We start from the raw sequence: 22,611 nt of genomic DNA, 5'->3' as shown, positions 1-22,611 counted from the left end.
AACACCTGGCCAAACTGTCCCTTAGGAAGGCTTTGTAAAAAATTTAAAACTTCCCTTTTCCTGTACAGATTCTGAATTCTATGAACTTGTTCATTCAATACTAAAAAAAAAAATGAAAATGAAAATGAAAAAAACACTTAACAGTGCCTTCTTTATGTACAGAATTTATCTAACCTCCAAGAAGACCCCTTTCCATTTTCCCCAGTTAATAATATCCATTTTTTTATTAGGTTATCCATAAAATTATTAATGTTATAAAATCAAGGTATTATAAAAACAAGACACAGAGACATTTTTGTCTGCTGATCCTTAGAACCAATACATACAAGAAGCAGCAAGCCATCACATTTACAGGTGCACTTAAACCACCGACTTTACTTCAAACACCCAGTTGCTTTGAACCACTGCCAGGAGAAGGGATAAAAATGTTAAATATAGCAGTAAGGCAGACATTTTGGCAAATAACAAAGCTCACATTTTATAATGTACGTTAAAAATTAAGATAATCATAACCACTTGAAACTTCTGCAAAGAAAGCACGCTATGTTTGTAAATGAGTAGATAGAGATTACACTTATTCTTACATGAAATTATACTTTCCTCTTAGAGCTAAATATAATTAACACAAGTATAGCAGACAGTATGAAAAATATCATTACTGTACATGTCGTGGAGGTCACTGAATCTTCAGAGGCACAGTTTGTGTGTCCTGCAGCTTTTTTTTATGAAATAAAGAGAATTGCTGCTTTTCCTTAAGTATCTATCCCTCAGGATACCAGAAATAAGACTGGAAACACAGCAGCAGTGCTTTGCTATGCTGTAAAACCAGAAGGCAAATAAAGCATTCTCAGGTTGTCTGTATTTCACCAGCCAACTCACAATTTTGATTACCAAGAATTAGCAACTTCACAGCATTCTTTAATTTCAGTAGACAAGAGAACCCAGAGGCCACAAGTTCTCAACACGGCAAGATCATTTCCCTAAAAATACTCCAACTCTCAGCATGAATATTAGATGGATTCAGAACAGTCCCAGGGCACAGGATACAGCCACAATGCTGAATTTAAGAGGTTGTGGTCAGTGCCTAAGAAACCCCACATTTATACCACCTCTGGATAGAAATATAATAAATAAAATGATCTAGATGACATCTTTTATTGGTTCAACTGCATGAGTAAGAAAGTAATATTCTCTGTTGCTTGGCTCCTTCTGAGGCAAAAAAAAAAAAAAGTAACCTGCCCCGCCAATAAAACACTTCTACTTCATGGAAAATGTCACTGTTAATTTTCAAGTTTGAACTGTACTGTGCATTTTAATATATTTCCAAAATTTCAATAGATGTTTAAAGAACACAGTTCCTTGTACCAATCAGTTGGTCATCACATCTCTTACAGCTCAATACTACCGGGCCTTGTATGATCAGAACTCACGTTATCTTAGCCTAAGTCTCAGGTCTCTGGTGTGGCAGCCACAGCAATGGCACACGAACAAGGGCCACGAGCACAAATGGCTGGCAACCCAGACATGATGCATTAAGTAGCAAGGCTGGGAAGAGAACGGAACCTCCGCATGACCCAGAAGTGCGTCTTTCAGCGCTAAAAACCGCTCTAGAGGCTTGGAAACAGCGCTGTTTGGCTGCAAAAAGGTTGGTTACTCAATTTTGGTGCTTTTTAAAAAAGGGCTTAAATTCGGACCCAGTATCTGTGAATTCTGTATTCACAGGGTTGTTACGTGGAAATCCCCTTTTTCCTTTTAGTTGTGATTTTCTCTCTATATCTGGTTATGTTACTATGGACTAAAATATCATGCAGGCTAAACTTCTCACACAGGCCACATTTCCAAAACTCTGGTCAAGTCACAAGCTTGTGGTTACACAAGCACCACCTCGCCATGGTCACACCTTATGGGAGGAAGTCTGGCATCTTAAATCATTAAGTGTCTCCTACATTACTGTATTCATTGTATTGTTTTAACCCAATCACTGTTTAAGAACTGTATGCAAAAGTGTCTCCTAACCCAATCATTGTTTAAGTACTGTATGCAAACTTGAACTGCCTTCTTGTGTTGCTGATTCATTGTATTGTTTAAGTTCCCCCATCTAGGAAGCCAGCCACAGACCCCATTGAATTTTGCTGATAACTGACATCCTGATCCTTTCAATGTTTTATACACTCCAAGCACCCTGCTGTGCGGTAGTAATCCAGTTCAGCACTGTCTCCGAAACCCTTTTAAGTGAGGGCTTCCTCTCTGGCTCTCTCTCCAAGGACCAACACATCTGTGTTGTGTCAGAGGGTCCTCTTCACAGTACTCTCCCCCCCCATCCAACTGCTCTACAGGACAGGTAACTATCTTGCGCCCTTCTTCCCCCCCCTTTTTTTTTCTCCCCCTTCTCTCCCCCATTTTTAGTTAGCAGCTGGGGTTGGCAGCAGGGACCCCTAAAATCCTTCCCTACAACCTTTCCTTTTTCTAATTTCCTTCAATGCACCAAATACTCTTTACACGCAACCACCATGAAAGCTAGGTACACTAGATTCAAGTACTAGAACCAAGAAACATACACTTATCATTTCTCCATGTGCACTATGTTTACCTTTGTGCTTTTGTAATAAAACTATAATCTTTTATTAAAAGTTATCTTTCTCTCAGTCTTCTCTTTAAGCAAAAGGGAATTTCTCTGCATTATGCCATCTTGTTATCCAGCCTACGATCCTAAGGTTCCAATAAGGGCAGTGCAATAATTCCCCCTAAACAAAACAGCCCTTTTGGTAACAGGGTGTTCCAGAATGGATCCCCCACAGATACAGGGGTTCAACTGTACTAGAAGTTCAATACTAACATTCAAGCTAATAATAATTAGACAATGTCAAAATTACCAGAAGCCTCAGGAGGACTTTGCCCACTATATGATGCTCAATCCTCCAAGCAGGGTTTGCCAAGCTTTTGCCCATTTTTTTCCAAACTGGACTCCATTACAGTTTCTTAGGAGGGAGAGATTAACAGCCCAGTCCTAAAGCCAGTGGCTCCACCAGGTGCAGTAGTACTAAAATGGCTACCACTACATCCAGCAGAACCACTGAGGCCACCGGAGGTCTCCTTGAGAGAAGGCGACTTCTGTCCCCTTCCCTCTTGGAAAGCCCAACAATGGGGCTTCTCAAGTCTGCGCCTCCCACTCCCTGCCTCCCTCCCCACCCCGATATTACTTACCACCGGCCAATGCTGCTAGAGCACCAGCTGGCCCTCCAAGTGGCACTGAGGATCTACTCAAGGTAGCGTTCGCTGAAGTGCTCCCTGTTCCACGCGCAGGGCCAGCTAGGCAGGCGAGGATCAGGGGTCTCAATGCGTGGATGAGACAGTGGAGTAGGGAGGAGGGGTTTAGATTCGTTAGGCACAGGGGAACGTTTTGGGACAAGCGGGGCCTGTACAAGAGGGAAGGGCTTCACTTGAACCAGAATGGAACCAGACTGCTGGTGCATAACATTAAAAAGGTGGCAGAACAGCTTTTAAACTGATCCCTCGGGGAAAGCCGACAGGAGCCAACAGGCATCTGGTTCAGGACTCCTCATCCCTATGGGGAGGTTAGAGAACAACAAGGTAAAGACAGAGTAGGAGAAGAAATTGGCACAATGAGAGAATGCAGGGATAAAGGAGCTAATAAGCAGCCCATCCTGGGGTATTCCATGTACAAATTCTTTTATGCAAATGCCCGAAGTCTCTGAGCAAAGATGGGAGAACTGGAATGTCTGGTGATAAGGGAAAACATTGACATAGTGGGCATAACAGAAACCTGGTGGAATGCGGAGAATCAGTGGGATACCGCAATCCCGGGCTATAAACTCTACAGGTGGGACAGGGAGGGCCGTGTTGGAGGTGGGGTGGTCATTTATGTTAAGGAAGGGATAGAATCCAGCAAAGTAGACAATGAAGGTGGTCCGACTCCACCATAGAATCTTTGGGTTAAATTACCAGGCCTGCGGAGCAATGAAATACTGGGGGCGTACTATCGTCCTCCAGACCAGAAATCGGAAGGGACCTTGAAATGAGGAAACAAATCAGGGAGATGACAAGGAGGGACAGGGTTGTAATCATGGGGGACTTCAATTATCCTCATATTGACTGGGTCAATTTGTGTTCTGGACACGAAAAAGAGACCGGATTCCTTGACACGCTAAATGACTGTGCCTTAGAGCAGCTAGTCATGGAGCCCACCAGAGGACAGGTGATTCTGAATTTAATATTGTGCGGTACTCAGGACCTGGTTAGAGATATCAATGTTATGGAGCTACTGGGGAACAGTGATCATGCTGCGATCCGTTCCAACATGCACGTTGGGGGAAGAACAGCAGGCAAATCTCTCACAAAAACCCTTGACTTCTGATGGGCAGACTTCCCTCAAATGAGGAGGCTGGTTAGAAGGAGGTTGAAAGGGAAGGTAAAAAGAATCCAATCTCTCCAGAGTGCATGGAGGCTGCTTAAAACAACAGTAATAGAGGCCTAGCAGAGGTGTATACCACAAAGAAAGAAGGGCTCCACTAAATCCAGGAGTTTATGGCTAACCAGCCAAGTTAGAGAGGCCATAAAGGGCAAGGAAGCTTCCCTCCGTAAATGGAAGTCTTGCCCTAATGAGGAGAATAAAAAGGAACACAAATTGTGGCAAAAGAAATGCAAGAAGGTGATACGGGTGACCAAGAGAGACTATGAGGAACTCATGGCCAGCAACATTAAGGATAACAATAAAAGCTTCTTCAAATATGTTAGAAGCAGGAAACCCGGCAGAGAAGCGGTTGGCCCTCTGGATGGTGAGGGAGGGAAAGGGGAAATAAAAGGAGACTTAGAGATGGGAGAGAAATTGAATGAGTTCTTTGCATCTGTCTTCACGGCAGAAGACCTCGGGCAGATACCGCTGCCCGAACGGCCCCTCCTGACCGAGGAGTTAAGTCAGATAGAAGTTAAAAGAGAAGATGTTTCAGACGTCATTGATAAATTAAAGATCAATAAGTCACTGGTCCCCGATGGCATCCACCCTAGAGTTATTAAGGAATTGAAGAATGAAGTTGCTGATCTCTTGACGAAAATATCCAACTTGTCCCTCAAAACAGCCACAGTGCCAGAGGATTGGAGGATAGCAAATGTCACCCCGATCTTTAAGAAGGGGAAGAGGGGGGACCCGGGAAACTATAGGCCTGTCAGCCTAACATCTATACCGGGTAAGATGGTGGAATGCCTCATCAAAGATAGGATCTCAAAACACATAGACGAACAAGCCTTGCTGAGGGAGAATCAGCATGGCTTCTGTAAGGGTACGTCTTGCCTCACAAACCTTTCAGAATTCTTTGAAAAGGTCAACAGGCATGTGGATGCAGGAGAACCTGTAGGCATTATATATCTAGACTTTCAGAAGGCATTCGACACCGTCCCTCACCAAAGGCTACTGAAAAAACTCCACAGTCAGGGAATTAGAGGGCAGGTCCTCTCATGGATTGAGAACTGGTTGAAGACCAGGAAACAGAGAGTGGGTGTCAATGGGCAATTTTCACAATGGAGAGAGTTGAAAAGCAGTGTGCCCCAAGGATCTGTCCTGGGACCGGTGCTTTTCAACCTCTTCATAAACGACCTGGAGACAGGGGTGAGCAGTGAGGTGGCAAAGTTTGCAGATGACACCAAACTTTTCTGAGTGGTGAAGACCAGAAGTGATTGTGAGGAGCTCCAAAAGGATCTCTCCAGACTGGCAGAATGGGCAGCAAAATGGCAGATGTGTTTCAATGTAAGTAAGTGCAAGATCATGCACATTGGGGCAAAAAAGCAAAACTTCACATATAGGCTGTTCTGAGCTGTCTGTGACAGATCAGGAGAGAGATCTTGGGGTGGTGGTAGACAGGTTGATGAAAGTGTCTACCCAGTGTGTGGCAGCAGTAAAGAAGGCCAATTCAATGCTTGGGATCATTAGAAAAGGTATTGAGAACAAAACGGCTAATATTATAATGCCATTGTACAAATCGATGGTAAGGCCACACCTGGAGTATTGTGTTCAGTTCTGGTCACCGCATCTCAAGAAAGACATAGCGAAAATGGAAAAGGTGCAAAAGAGAGCAACTAAGATTATTACTGGGCTGGGGCACCTTCCTTATGAGGAAAGGCTACGGCGTTTGGGCCTCTTCAGTCTAGAAAAGAGACGCCTAAGGGGGGACATGATTGAGACATACAAAATTATGCAGGGGATGGACAAAGTGAATAGAGAGATGCTCTTTACACTCTCACATAACACCAGAACCAGGGGACATCCGCTAAAATTGAGTGTTGGGCGGGTTAGGACAGACAAAAGAAAATATTTCTTTACTCAGCATGTGGTTGGTCTGTGAAACTCCTTGCCACAGAATGTGGTAATGGCATCTGGCCTGGATGCCTTTAAAAGGGGATTGGACAAGTTTCTGGAGGAAAAATGCATTATGGGTTACAAGCCATGATATGTATGTGCAACCTCCTGATTTTAGAAATGGGCTATGTCAAAATGCCAGATGCAAGGAGGGCACCAGGATGAGGTCTCTTGTTATCTGGTGTGCTCCCTGGGGCATTTGGTGGGCCACTGTGAGATACAGGAAGCTGGACTAGATGGGCCTATGGCCTGATCCAGTGGGGCTGTTCTTATGTTCTTATGATCAGTGCTGATTGGCACAGGCCCAGCACCGGCAGCCCCTCCTCTGCAGGTGCCGCAGATGTGCCTTACAGCATGTTTGCAACACCCAGCGATGGTTCTGGAGCTCAGCACAGGCTCTGCGACAGTACAGGATTGGGCCCTCAGTCAGTCTTACTCAACGTAGTGGAAAGAGCTCCTTCATTCACCCAGTCATCCTGACACTGTCTTCTCCCAGAGCCCTTAAGACAGTGATTTTCAACCTTTTTCATCTCGTGGCACACTGGCAAGGCACTAAAACGGTCAAGGCACACCATCAGCTTTTTGACAATTGACAAAGCACACTGTGCTGTCAATGGGGGCTCACATTCCACAATGGTCCTATTGATAAATGACCCTCTCCCTAATTCCTGTGGCACACGTGGGGGTCATTCGCGGCACACCAGTGTGCCACGGCACAGTGGTTGAAAATGGCTGCCTTAAGCAGATAGACTGATCTCCTGAAGGACTAGTTCTAGCCCACAGCCAAGCAACTTTGGAGACCTTGCAATTTCTCCTTCATTTGATATTTTTCATCCTCCCTTCTTTCTGCTGGGGCAAACTGGGTCCACAGATATAGACCACTTTTGGCAACACAGAATGGAGCTGATCCTCAGTGGTTGTCTCTCAACCCCATCTTCAAAGAAGATGTCCTGTCATCTTTGGTCTTCCTCTGTAGCTGTGAACCTAGACCCTTCTGAGCAGAATCATGTTTCTGCAGTTGAACCTTGAAGTTTCTGTCCCAAAACCTGAAAATACAGAAGCAGGACTAGGCTGCGCTAGTTCGGTTTGGCCCAACCCTCCTCTGCTTCAAAGTAATACTATATAAATACTTTTGGGGGGGGGGGTGGAATCAAAATTACAGTCCCTTATGTGGAAGCAAGAAAACCCCCATGGTGGATACATTTCTGGTTGACAATAAATACCAACTTTTCTTAAAACAATATTTTTTCCTAGAAAACTATTCAAAAAAAATTAATACTTACCACTAAATCCCAGTTATTTTGTTCAAGTAAGGTGATAGCTTCATCAATATTTTCTATACCAGTACATGCCTAAAATATGCAGAGAGAAAAGGGTTCAGTTAAAAGAAGTCTCCTACACAAAAAAGTTAGACAACTACAAAGCAAGAGATTATGAAAAGATTATTCCTTACTTTGTGAGGCAAAATATTCTTTTTAAAGGTTCACAAAGCAAATCCAGTTTGTTAATGCCAATTTGCACAGTACCTTCTACATGCAAAGCATGTTTCCCCAGCAGTAGCATTGCTAGGAGGGTGTAGGGGGTGCACATGGGGACGGGCAACACCTCTACTGGCCAAAATTTTTAAAATCTGAGTATTTTCGAATACCATCATGTTATACATCAATCGATGTTAATTTTATAAGGAATGCAATGAAGCAAACTGCGCTGAAATCTCTATTCTATCAAAAGTTATAACCAAAAAACCAGCGGGGGCGGACATCACCACGCCCACCACCCGCAGCATTGCCCCACTCACTGCATGGGAGGAGGTCCATCACAGGGGTGATGAACTGGCCTCCTACACCGGGTTATGCAAACCCCATTGATGCCACTGTTGCCAGGTGGTTTAGTCATTCATTCTGGCAACAATCTTTCACAGAAATCATTACTGTTCCCATTGTATAAATGGGGGCTTAGGCAGAAAGATAGCTACAAGGCAGAAAGATAGCTTAGGCAGAAAGATAGCTCGTATTTGCTCAAAATGACCCAGTACGTTCCGGATGCATTTGTCATCAAATACACACTGAACTGGGAGCCATGGCTAATTCCAACTCCCCGATAAGTATAACTGCAGGATATATGCAGTTGTGAACACCATCCTAAATCCCACCAGTGGTTAGACGCATGGGGCATTTTAAAAACAAAGGAAGAGGCTATAGCTCAGTATTAGACAATATGTGGTGCCTGCAGAGGGTCACAGATTCAGTCCTTGGATGCTCAGCAAAAGCCCAGTAGCAAGGAAGCCCAGTAGCAAGGAAGAAAAAAATTATGTTCCCCAAGATCCTGAAGAGCTATCACCAGCAGAGTAGATAACACTAGGACTAGATAGATCACTATGCTGACTGCTGTATATTGAATTCCATACTTTCAACATTATTGAAATATCCACACTTTCCATTCTTAGAAGTACACCTAAAGTTTCAAAATGTGAAGTGGCTCTGAGCCAACATTTAAACCCAGGCCCCTGAACTCAGGTTGCACATTATAACTATTACAACATACGTACAATCTTTATTTTTTTGAAAGCAAAAAAACTTTTGCCCTGATGCAGCTGGGGGAAACATCCACACAAAAGCAGACTTCAACATGTGCGGAATGATGAATGAAGGCGATGTGCAGTGTGGTACAATGACAAAATGGGTGTCCTATTATTATTGTTTTCTATAGACCTCTTCACTGTGCAGAATCTCAAATCTCATCTGTCTTCACAATAAATCTATTAGAGAAATCATTACCTAAGGTAGTGATTTTCAATTTTTTTTGTCTCGTGGCACACTGACAAGGTGCTAAAATTGTCAAGGCACACCATCAGTTTTTTGACAGTTGACAATGCACACCATGGTGGGGGGCTCACATCCCCCAATAGCCCTACTTATAAATGACCCTCCCCCAAACTTCCACGGCACACCTGCAGACCATTCACATACACCAGTGTGCCACGGCACAGTGGTTGAAAATGGTTGACCTAAGGCCACTTACTGAATTTACATCCAATCCCAGTATTCTATCCTTTGCACCACACCATTCTCAGCAGCATGTGTTCTTTATTTAATGCCACAGTGCACATGATACTTTACAAAACAGTAACAAGACAGGTCCCTGCTTGCAATAATCTAAAGACTGACACAAGGGGGACAACACAGAAAGGGAAAGAAGATGGATGCAGGGGTAAACAGGGGAAGCATATGCAATTTTTTCAATCATTTAGCTACAACATGGAACATAGACTAAGAAACGGTGTCACGGTCTTCACAAAAAAGATAGTTTTTCAGATGTGAAAACTGAGTATGGGACTATCCCACAGGTGCATAAGTGGGAGGTTCCAGGTATAAAAGGGCAGCAAAGGATGTAGCAGAAGTGTTCTTACAAACAGGTACCTGGATGTCCCATCACACAGAGCTGGTGAACTGCTATTTGGAGAACTGTAGTTAGTTTTAGATACTCATGTTCAAAGAAAGCTAACTAACAACTAGAAATAAAACACAAAAGTCAAAAACAATAAAAACACTCTGCTCCTGCAATTGATCTAATGAGAAAATACAGAAAGGACAGCCAAGAGGAAATATGATTAGATTTGTGGGTTTAATTTGGATCAAACTTTCCACAGCTCTTTTGTCCAGTTATATGCATTTATAGAACAAGCACAAAATGCTGTGCTTATCCTTATCTTTACAGTGGCAGTGCGTAAAGAGATATGTCAAATTGCATTCAATAGCACTAGAAAGTGAACAAAGCCTTTTATGGCATTTCTCAAATATCACCTGCTCTTTCTCCTAAAAAACTCTTTTCAGCTATAACTTATATTTCTTCTGTAAAGTATTCAACACACTGCTGAATACCAAAGAAACAGATGTTCATTACTCTTCAGGTGCTCTTTATTATTAACAAATCTTCATGAAACCATATTTAAGGGCTTCACTTAAAACTTGGTATTTATTTATACTCCTGTTTGCAATAGAATTCTCGTAACTACCAACTGCAACTTTTCCATTAGAAAATAAGAAGAAACAGAAGCCAATTAAATAAAAACCAAGGACCATATTGAACTGATGTTCTCCATATGCACATCCCCTTTGTAATAGTAAGGGGAAAACATTTTATAAAGAAGCAGCATTACTTTGAATTAAGATGTCTGTTAATCAGGGAGCACTCTAAAATGTATTCAAACCAGTTGTTTAAAAAAAAAATCCTACCACTATACCTCTGACAACTTACATGCGAGGAGAGTTCACAGCAGTATTTATTACTAATTTACCATCTGAACTGAACCTATGATTGTATTTCCCCTTACTATTACAAAATAACTAATTTTGTACAAAAGATCAAGTGGTAATTCTAGACATCACAATGGGATAAACTGGGTCAATGCAGAGCAAGCCTCCAGACCATCATCAACAGCAAGCTGATATATTTGGGGCTGTGGGTAGTAGCGGAAGTTCCCAAGCCATGGGACCTTCTATACCACTATAAGTGAACCATTATATTTCTGTGGTAGCCAAGAGGCAATGAGAATCAATGCACTCCTCCTAGTACACAGAGCAATCTAAATCTCCCCCTTCCCTACTGTTTCATTCATTAAGAATGAAAACAGCTTTCATAATGTAAGTGCCCTCTATAAATGGGCCTGGTGAAGCACATGCCAGAGGGTTGATACCCACAAAGAAGCCCACACCTGGACTGGACCCAGTCAATCTCTGAGGTAGCGAGGGTCTGCTGCTGCTGCTGCTCACCACCTGCTAAGCCAGGGCTCACAGGATACTAACTGGACAACAACTGAAGACCAACACCTTCTTCTTCCCCCAGTTCCATTTTTCCATTCCCAGATGCTTTGTTCTTTGACACCATGTCAGGGACTGAAGTATTTAGGAATTGATAAATTGGCCAAGGAAAGAAAAAGTATGGTACACTGCTGCCATTTGTCGTCGCCCCCCCCCAACTGCCTCTCAGTGAATCTACCCATTGATCTCTGGGCTCCAGCTGGCTTTCCAGGAGGCAATGGCAGAAGTTTCCTGTTCTCGTCTTCCCGCAGAGTCACTTTACAAATCCTGCTGCTGAACCTCATCATCACACAGAAAGCCAGTGAGAGACATCAAAGGGGAGGATTACTAGGAGGAGATGGAGAGCAGGTGGCAGCAGCAAAGGCAAGTCTACCTGTAATCATAGCAGTGGCAGTGAAAGAGGACTGTTGCTCAGAACTGTCCGGTTCCTGGACACCAGAAGGAAGTAACTGGTACACACATCTGTTTTCCAAAGCAGAAGAGGAGCACACCATTGGGGAGATCTTGCAGGGCTTTGCTCCAGAACTCCCCAAAAGCTGCAGCCAATGCTGGCACTGTGTTTCTCAACATTCTGTAGTCAGAATGTACTGTTTCAGGCAAGGAAAAGGGGGCTCCCTTGTGCATTGTGGGGGGAAATAAGAGAACAAAGGTGTTTCCATTCCTCAGTGCTGTGGAAAGTCTTCTGCCAGAGAAAACATTATAATGTGATCAGTGGTGATTTGGCATTCCATTTAATCTGGACAAGGAAAAGAAAATTGGATGCATCCTCTTCGTTCAACCTGACCTTTCTGTAGAGTTTAACATTTGTGCAAGATAAGAACACATGGTTAGGATAAAAGCTTCATGGAGGATTTAGAGAGTTTGTCTTCAACACTGTAAGTGGCTGGGAAAATGGGCCCTTTTCCACAGCTGCCTCCCATATTTCCCTTTTTTCAGCAGTTTGGGGTACATTTTCAGCAACCTATGCATATACTGTGTGGCACAGTTATAACACAAGATGGCATGGACATGACAAGAAATCACACAGAGCTGCAGATAACATTGCTTGGCTCACAATTAAGGCCTATTTGAGTGGCAAAGATGCCACCAACCAAAACAATATTCATGTTTTTCATAATTTGTGTGGATTTAGGACAGGGCTTTCCAAACCACAGCCACAACAAAAGATGGGAAAAAAGAAAAGCATCCACTATTCCTGCAGAAACAGTAAGTCCCTGCAAAGCAATTAAAAAAACACTACATTGTTGCTGAAGCCAATGCTATTTGCCAATGCTAATCAACCAGAGTCAAGCAAAAACTGACATAGATTTGGAGAAGAAAGTCTCTAGCTACACTTCTTCAAAGTTATACAACCGTTCTGTTTTAGCGAACTATTGCTATAAATATGTATCTGTGTGTGCACGTTCTGTAAGAGTAACTATTAGCCTTTTGCTACAAAAAATAAGTCTTGTGGCTTCTTTACAGATTAACAAATGGATTATGGCACTAGCTTTGATTAACAAGAGCCTATTTCATGAGATAAATCATGTGTTTGTGAGAAAAGACCTGCCATTACAGCTACTGCAATTCAATCAACTTAGAAATCTACCAGAAATGACTTCAGAGACAGCCAGATAACGTTCTCCATTTCATTAATCATTTTAAAACTTGGTTTCCAACAAGGTGGACATAGAATGGACTAATGCAGGAAGGCTGCTGCTGTTACAGAACATACAACACTGCACATTGGAATCAATAGTACTTTTCAGTTACTACACGTGAATAGGACTTAAATAAATGTAGATTTTTGTTCTTTTGAGGATCCAGACAGAATATTGAAATATAGACAAAGGGGGTCAACAAGTCTTGCTCTCAGCAAAGAAAAGGTTCTAATGGCTCAGTATTATCACAGACTGGCCTGCACAGTGAAGGGCTGCCAATACAGTATCCTCTGCATCCTACACACCACCAGGAGACCAGGCCAGCAAGTGCTTTATAGCATGTTCCCTACACCTAGCACCAGTGCAGTCACTCAGCTGGCACTACCAACCATTGGGCCATAAAGCACTCTACATACATACAGGGTGACACTATTATGTCAATTAAACAGTTCAAATACATTCAAAATATGTTCATCAAATTATAGAGGTGCCTCCTTAATCGGGCTGCAAATTTTAAAATAATACATTTTAATATATGCACCATCTGAGAAAATGCATTCTCTCATGCACAGGAGGGAATGCTTCTTCTAAGATGATAGCTGCCTGGACCTATATATGTATCAACTAAACAACACAGAATAAATGTTTTTTCTCATTCAAAACTATTTCATTTGAATGCAAATTTATTCAATTAAAAGTCATATGATAGACTGATTCAGATTTTTTTAAACTGGTCAACAGCCTTACATACAATACCAGATTTGCATTCAAATTTCTGATGCACCCAGCAGTACTTACTTACAAGCTTCTCCCATTGTGTTGTGTGTGCGTGTTTTAATCTAATTGCTACGTCTTGAAGCATTAATGATCTTTTAAAAACATTAATGACATTTTGAAAACAAAGACAACGTAAGCAAATGGCACTAACAATAGCATAAGTTTTAAAATTCAACAACAGCTTCTAGTCATAGGGTAGACATCTACCATGTTTTCTTCTAGGCCACAGTAGACTGTAAGACTCAATATAAGCATTTAAGAGTTTGGCACAGATTCTAAAGTACCTTTCCACTAGCAGGAAACTTTGTCTTACAGAAGGGCATACCTGCCCTAGTAACTGACTTAGAACCCAATCCTGAGCTCACACTGCCAGCACTCCACTGGTAGTGAGTGTCGCAAACCTGCCATAAAGTACATTCATGGCCCTCACTGCCGGTCCAGTGCCAGTGCTAGCTCAGTGCCAGCCAGCACTGGGCTAGAGCAGGTGGATCACCGGTGCTCCGCGGCTCGATGATCACGCGAACTGCCAGGTGGCAGAGAGGAGAGTGGAGACATGGGAGGAGCTGGGAAGGAGGCATTCTGGGGCAGAGGGAGGGCAGGGAGAGGGCAGGGAGGAGGTGAGGTGTGCCAAGGGAGGGAGTGGGGCGGAAGGGAAGTGGGACCAGTGGAGCTCCGCTTCACCAGATCCTGAGCTTCCATGTTGGGTCCACCGCCCAACACGGAGGCTTTTAATAGAATCAAGTAGCTCCATTATGGGGCTACTTCCCTTCCCCCTAGGAGTTGGCAGCGGCCACCTTGTTGCACTTGGCATGCTGTGGCAGCCATTTTCACATGCTCTGGGTAGCGCAGGATTGGGCTGTCCACCACTTATCAAGTGGACTACAATGCTCTCAATATTGAAAAAAGGTATTCCTACTGTCTGCTCTGCCATGAACTCAAGCTACAATAGGCAAGGTTCCTGACATCCTTGCCAGTCCAGTTTTTGACATGGATGTAATGTTAGAACTTTTTCTTGCATTTAGGTAATTATCATCACCTAGAGACCAATAGCTTTTGATGTCATTCATCATCATACCAGCTGACACAGTTGCAGAACCTGACCTTTGCCTACACCTCAGACATTCTACTTGTCCTAAGTAGGGAATGTTGAGAGCATGACAAAGGAAGATTACTCATTAGCCCTAGGACGTTCCTTAATGAAGTTCTACAGGGACCTATTTGCTCTTCTTCTAGGCAAGATGAAGAACATACCAGAGACACACAGCTCAATGTTTTACTCTTCATCTATTCAGGATTTCATGCAGTTTCAGTGTTTAATACCTAGACCAGGAGCCTCCAAACTATGGCCCAGATCCAGCACACCAAGAAAAGCCTCTCAGGCACAGCATGGCAGTGGTGAAGCATTATTATTCCACCACAACACCTCCTGTCATCTTACCTGATCTCTGTAGAAACTCACACCAGGCAGCCGCTTCCCCCAGGAAAACAGGGCGCAGAACCTTCTGGGACAATTGGTAGTAGAAGTAGCTGCCCTGTGTGAGTTTCGACAAAGATAGGGCATGACAATGGGAGGCAGCAGGGTTTCTCCACCGCTGCGTCACACCCAAGAGGCTTTTCTTGGTGCACCACAGGCCATACACTAAAGGCCCCTGAACTAGACAAATATAGAAGGACAAATGCAAGTAAAAGGACATGATTCAAATCTTCGCAAGATTAAAGTCATAACAATCAGGAAAGTTTGCAATGCCCATACAGATATGCCCTATCCTCCCACCACCAACCAATACACAAATTCAGAATCTTGTCAAGCTACATCATTGAACCTGACTCTTCCAATTAGGACAGTGACTATAACTAAGTACCCAGGTTAGACTACTGTAATGCACATGGCTACCGTTGAAGGCACCAGAGGCTCAAGCTGATGTAGAACATAGCAGCAAACATCCTAGACAGGGAGGTCAAATGCCTGCACAGACCCCCTTATACTCCTCAGAGTGGCTTTGGGTTCAATTCCAGATGAATTTAAATCTATAAAGTTATAAATAACTTTGAATTGATTTACCTGTGCCTCTATGATTTCCATGGTCTTCATAATTAAGGGCGCCCCCTTAATATGCCAAACTGATGAAGGAATATCAAAAGATGTTTCCAGTAATTACATGACAGTCCCGTCCCCCCGGATATCCCCCCCGGATATTCTGCAGATTCAAAGATGAAGGCACCTCATTTGAGGGGATGAGAAGGAGCAGAAATGGGGAGTACATCTCAAAACACTTTAGCAGCCACTTATATATATTTTTAGGCTATATTGTATACACACTGTGAACCCAATGGGATCTACTTCTAAGAAGACACACATTGGACTATATTGTTAGTAACTCATAGGCATAATCATACACAGTAATGCAAAGGACTGGATGGAATTGCTTTAATAACCATAGAAAAGCATTTTCTGTTACTAGTTTTAACTCAGTGTTTTGTTTTTTATTCATTCCGTTAAACCCTTTTTCCAAACAACTGTAGCATAGTTGCCCTTTTCCCAAACAATTGTCCCTCTCATTCACTGATTACAGAGAATTGGACAATGGATACTGACCCCAATGCCAATACAACTATCACCTGCAAGTTTGGCATTCCTTAGAACAGGCTTCCCCAATGTGGCACTCCCAAGTGCAACTGTACCAATGAAGGCACAGACACATGGCATCCATCTATCCGGTGTTGGTGACAGTTGGTGTCCACCCTCTCTACCTCCACTATACTTGACCCAGTTGCCCCAAAAATGCCTCCTCTATTGCTCTCTTCTACACACTGCAGGAAGCGTGACTAGAAGAGCCTGTCCATGTCACACACACATTCCTCTACTGCTCCTCCAAACTGCTCAGGTGAGGTAGAGAGGGCAGAAAAGACCAGCAGCATGCAGAGGTAATGGCAGGGAGACAACTATATCGAACACCGAAACGTGTGCCTGGTCTGCCCCCTTGGCCCTGCGCTCATCTACCTTAGCATCCCCCAATTTCCAGAGCCTGACAGCCCCTGAAAGTTGCAGACACTTGCTTTGGAATATGGGTATGGACCATTTCTTAAGAACATCAAAACTGCAGCCACCAGGAGCACTGGCATCAGATATACAGTGAATATGGGAAGAACTACTTAAGAGTGCTTACTGTGTCTCTGTTTATTCTGCATTATTACAAGATTTATAAACCTCTTCTCTCTCTTAACCCTCCCCTTCTCTCTCTGCTCTCCACTGAACAGTCTCTTTTCTTCTGTCTGACCCACTACAAGTCTGCATCTCTGCATTATGTTACTAAAAATAATCATATATTAAAATATGCTAAACTCCCGCATCTCTGCACTCATGTACTTAAAATTGGATGTGACTATCTGCAGTAGAGGAATGGACTTCTCTAGAAACAAAAAGAGGGATGCAGAGCTACGAGCTCGTATATAGGTGGGACATAAAAGAAAGTAGAAAATTCTCAGAGAAATTGGATAGAGATGGAACAATCCATCCCTTTGCTCCAGTCTAAACTCCTTGATTCAGAAGGAACTCCTGTACTGTAAAACAACATCCTTCACTTCCTTTACACTGTTCCACACCACTCCATGTCCTTGCCAGCAAATCACATCTGACTTAGAGCAAACAGAAACTGCCACAGCCACACCAATTGTAAGAGGAGTATCTGCTTTCTCAGAAAATTTTTCTGGACACCAGGGACTCTTGAGTCAGATGAGATTGTATCCTTTGAGAATGCAGAGTTATGCCCTCTTAGGGGCATTTCACAGTTAGACAGAACATGCTACAGAACAGATAATAACATAACCCATTTGCAAAAGGCACTTCTAGAGAAGCATTCATGGACAAGACATGGCAACCATTGCACATAGATATTAGTCATCTACTTGAAAAATAACCTCAGCCAAGGATTACTGCATTTGATTTCCTTCTCCCATGTAAGCAGCCACTCATGTCAGTGTATTTTACTGCCATTAGAAATAATGCTTGGCACCAATGTAGAAAGTTACATTGCCATTAGGGCTACCAACCCATCACTGAAGCTTTTCACAGGATTGTATCTCTTTGGGGAGCATTCTTTGGCAGTGAGGAGAGGAATGGAGTTGGGAGAGGGGGGAAACAGGGAAAAAAAGCCACCTGCAACTTTCCAACATGACAGTTACCTGGAGGAAGAATTGCAAGGTATTTTCTTGCACTGTATTGCTAAGCTGTAACAGAGTGGCAGAGAATGATCTTGTACTAAGACAGCTTCAGACTGGACAAAGGCTGCAATGAAGTAATTACATTTGTGCTTATTGCAATTTGCTATTTGGATTCAACAGGTCACATGCTTTGGCACATGACTCAGCAACACAGGATCAGCCCCCAACACTGATCACACAGGTTGGAAGAGCCAAAACACAATCAGCTTGGGGGGAACAAATGGGTCCTAAGTAAAATACAGGCTGCTTTCAAATACAGAAATAGAGGTTACTGAAGCACAGCAGGCATGTATAACTACTGCATAAGAAAGCTGGCCTGGGTCCTACCTCTTTTAGCCAAGCTCACAAATCTGCCAATTAAGGAGGTAAATTATTAAACAGAAATCCTTTGGGATCCTCATCTGACCATCTTCAGAAATAAAGGGCACGATCCAGCCAAACTTAGCTGCTTTTAAATGTCATTGATTTCGATGGGGAAATTAGATGTTTGTTTCAATTATGATCAATGAGATTTAAAAGTACTTAAACTTTCTCTGTGTTGTGCCCAAATACCAGAACAGCTACTCAATTAGATTTTTAAGAGATTCAGTTCTACACCTATTACAACAAGAGCTGCTATCTTTCAGGACTAAAAGAAATGTCCAGAAGTCTCAAAGTTCTGAAGGAAAAAAAGTAGAAATGGGGGGGGGGGATTATATTCAATACTGCCATATTTATCAAATATATAATTTTTCAGATTTCATTTTCAGAATGCCAGTTAGCCCACAAAATTATACCGTTATGATTTAAAGTTTCTTTAAATATGCATACAGATATTGTCACTATGCAGACAGCAAAAAGTTGACAACCCATTAGCACTGTATGTATGTGGTTATATTAGTTCAATTTAGAAATGCTAAACAGACCTCAATATTAGCAGGCATAGACAAAATAAATTTATGTTTTAGAGGCAGAGATCAGAAATAAAGATCCTTGTATCATTAACATCCACATTACCATTCTAAAATATTTTATTTTAAAAGTTTTTTCTTCCATTTCCCTCCAAATTTCCTTTTTTCCTAGAGATCAACCTTTCATGAGGAGAATTTATTCTTGAATTTTTCCAGATCATCATGTCTCCACAGTATCACTAGGTAAATCTTGCACATTACTATATTCTTAGTTTTTAGTATCTATCCCCTATAAATCAAAGCTCACATATAGAAGAAAACGAACAAAAGCGACTATGAAACAGAACCTACAAATGGTACTTTACATTAAAGACAAGAAACACTTCTTGTTTCACTTTATGCACACTCCTCGCAAGCTATAAGTCACAGCATTAACTCAGCAAATTCTTTGTTCAGTCAACAAGAAAAAGCAGTCTTAAGATTCCCATAATACAGGGAACTCAATCACAAGTTGTAAAACCAGAACCAATACAAGTATAGTATTGTATTAAATTCCTGTTAATGTCTGTATCACACAGTGCTTAAAAACATACATCAATATCATGTCCAGATTAAGAACAAAATCTGCTATGGTCCAGTTGTTGACAAAGGGCCCAATCCTATACAGTGCGCACCAGCTCACCACCGGCGAGCTCTGTGCAAACATGCCATAAGGCACATTTGCCCTAGCTGGGTGGCGCTGGGTGAGCACCAGAGCTCTATTGCTCAGCAGTCATGCAAACCACTGGGCAGCAGAGAGATAGGTGGGGGCATGGGGATAGGTGGGGAGGAAGGGTTCCACGTAGGGAGGGAAGGTGGGCGAAGGGTGGGGAGGAGGCATGCTGGGGGAAGAAGCGGGGCAGGAGGGAGGCGGGACCAGTGAAGTTTAGCTCTACAGGATCCTGAGCCTCTGTTTCAGGCCACTGACCCAAGACGGAGGCTCAAAATTCTACACCAACCCTTGGATTGATGTAGAATTGAATAGTCCCTTTCTCCTGAGGAGCTGCCAGCACTGCCTGCAGAGCACACAAGATGGAGCTGCGGTCATTTTTGGCACCGCTGCAGCCCTGGGAGCCAGAAACGCAGGTTTGGCCTGTAATGCACAAGGCTTGTGAGCTCTGAGTTAAAGTCCCACTTCAGGCACTTACTCAATAAGTTGCAGTCCTAAATACACGTACAGGAATCGACCAACTAAATGAATGTTATTTAGGAAAACATAAATGTAACCTTGGCGGGAAATCATTAATTCTTAGCTGCAGTTCTTACAGTTTATCTGTAAAAATGGCTATGATGACACACCTGAATGAGTTCTATGGATTAGTGAGATACATCTACAAGTACATTGCACAAAATGATGAATAATATACTCTGACATGAATAAATCATTACTCAGTAATCCTAAATTATTCATTGTATTAACTCAGAAACCTTAATAAGTTATTAAACCCCAGAACTATTAAGATGATTCTGAGTGATTGTTGTTCACTCTTAATCACTTCTAAATCTGAATTAAATGTTACGGAGATAAGAGAAATTTTTAATCTTTCAAGACAGGGATATACTGCTTGAATCCCAACCCAAAGCACAATACATATGTCACGTGGAATTACAGATTATTAAACAATGTCTCTGTTTTATCAAGTACAAAACTAAGTTTACAGGTAGGCATTTTGTTTCTTTTTAAGGCATTTGTCTTTGCCAGCAGATTTATCCAGTGTGTTTTGTTCCTTGAAAAAACGATTATGCACAAGCAGATATTCATTTTAATAAAACACACCTCAAAAGTGCAATTTAATCATAAATTTAGGTCCAAATTAGGACAGCCAAACCACATTTACCTGTTGAAACTGAAGATTTGTTAGTATGGTGACTAAGGTTCTGCTACTATGAAATATTATTTTACTACAATCCTGTACAGGAACTAAATAGTAACAGTTATAAATATTTCTTTGTATACCACAAAGAAAGAAGGGTTCCACTAAATCCAGGAGGGTGCTAACGAGCCAAGTTAGAGAGGCTGTGAAGGGCAAGGAAGCTTCCTTCCATAAATGGAAGTCTAGCCCTAATGAGGAGAATAAAAAGGAACATAAACTGTGGCAAAAGAAATGTAAGAAGGTGATATGGGAGGCCAAGCGAGACTATGAGGAACGCATGGCCAGCAACATTAAGGGGAATAATAAAAGCTTCTTCAAATATGTTAGAAGCAGAAAACCTGCCAGAAAAGTGGTTGGCCCCCTGGATGGTGAGGGAGGGAAAGGGGAGATAAAAGGAGACTTAGAGATGGCAGAGAAATTAAATGAGTTCTTTGCATCTGTCTTCACGGCAGAAGACCTCGGGCAGATACTGCTGCCTGAACGGCCCCTCCTGACCAAGGAGTTAAGTCAGATAGAGGTTAAAAGAGAAGATGTTTCAGACCTCATTGATAAATTAAAGATCAATAAGTCACCAGGCCCTGATGGCATTCACCCAAGAGTTATTAAGGAATTGAAGAATGAAGTTGCAGATCTCTTGACTAAGATATGCAACTTGTCCCTCAAAACGGCCACATGCCAGAAGATTGGAGGATAGCAAATGTCACGCCTATCTTTAAAAAGGGAAAGAGGGGGGACCCGGGAAACTATAGGCCAGTCAGCCTAACATATATACCGGGTAAGATGGTGAAATGCCTCATCAAAGATAGGATCTCAAAACAACATAGACGAACAGGCCTTGCTGAGGGAGAATCAGCATAGCTTCTGTAAGGGTAAGTCTTGCCTCACGAACCTTTTAGAATTCTTTGAAAAGGTCAACAGGCATGTGGATGTGGGAAAACCCATGGACATTATATATCTGGACTTTCAGAAGGCGTTCGACACAGTCCCTCACCAAAGGCTACTGAAAAAACTCCAGTCAGGGAATTAGAGGACAGGTCCTCTCGTGGATTGAGAACTGGTTGGAGGCCAGGAAGCAGAGAGTGGGTGTCAATGGGCAATTTTCACAATGGAGAGAGGTGAAAAGCAGTGTGCCCCAAGGATCTGTCCTGGGACCGGTGCTTTTCAACATCTTCATAAATGACCTGGAGACAGGGTTGAGCAGAGAGGTGGCTAAGTTTGCAGATGACACCAAACTTTTCCGAGTGGTAAAGACCAGAAGTGATTGTGAAGAGCTCCAGAAGAATCTCTCCAGACTGGCAGAATGGGCAGCAAAATGGCAGATGCGCTTCAATGTCAGTAAGTGTAAAGTCATGCACATTGGGGCAAAAATCAAAACTTTAGATATAGGCTGATGGGTTCTGAGCTGTCTGTGACAGATCAGGAGAGAGATCTTGGGGTGGTGGTGGACAGGTCGATGAAAGTATCGACCCAATGTGCGGCGGCAGTGAAGAAGGCCAATTTTATGCTTGGGATCATTAGGAAGGGTATTGAAAACAAAACGGCTAATATTATAATGCCGTTGTACAAATCTATGGTAAGGCCACACCTGGAGTATTGTGTCCAGTTCTGGTCGCCGCATCTCAAAAAGGATATAGTGGAAATGGAAAAGGTGCAAAAGAGGGCAACTAAGATTATTGCTTGGCTAGGGCACCTTCCTTATGAGGAAAGGCTACGGCATTTGGGCCTCTTCAGCCTAGAAAAGAGACGCCTGAGGGGGGACATGATTGAGACATACAAAATTATGCAGGGGATGGACAGAGTGGATAGGGAGATGCTCTTTACACTCTCACATAACACCAGAACCAGGGGACATCCACTAAAATTGAGTGTTGGGAGAGTTAGAACAGACAAAAGAAGATATTTCTTTACTCAGCGTGTGGTTGGTCTGTGGAACTCCTTGCCACAGGATGTGGTGCTGGCATCTAGCCTGGACGCCTTTAA

General features: G+C 42.7%; 1 protein-coding gene across 1 annotated transcript in view; it reads right to left on the bottom strand.

Moving 5' to 3' along the window:
• FAF1 (Fas associated factor 1) overlaps nucleotides 1-22,611 on the bottom strand; it is a 255,313-nt gene that overhangs the window by 230,536 nt on the left and 2,166 nt on the right. Inside the window, exon 2 of the mRNA XM_066625992.1 lies at nucleotides 7,654-7,722. Within this exon, the coding sequence (XP_066482089.1) occupies nucleotides 7,654-7,722 (69 nt within the window). The remainder of the gene's footprint in view (nucleotides 1-7,653; nucleotides 7,723-22,611) is intronic.

This window comes from Tiliqua scincoides, chromosome 4 (genome assembly GCF_035046505.1).
Source record: "Tiliqua scincoides isolate rTilSci1 chromosome 4, rTilSci1.hap2, whole genome shotgun sequence".
Lineage (NCBI taxonomy): Eukaryota > Metazoa > Chordata > Lepidosauria > Squamata > Scincidae > Tiliqua > Tiliqua scincoides.
The sequence above is the reverse complement of the archived record's forward strand: the minus strand, read 5'-3'. Positions and strand labels throughout refer to the sequence as shown.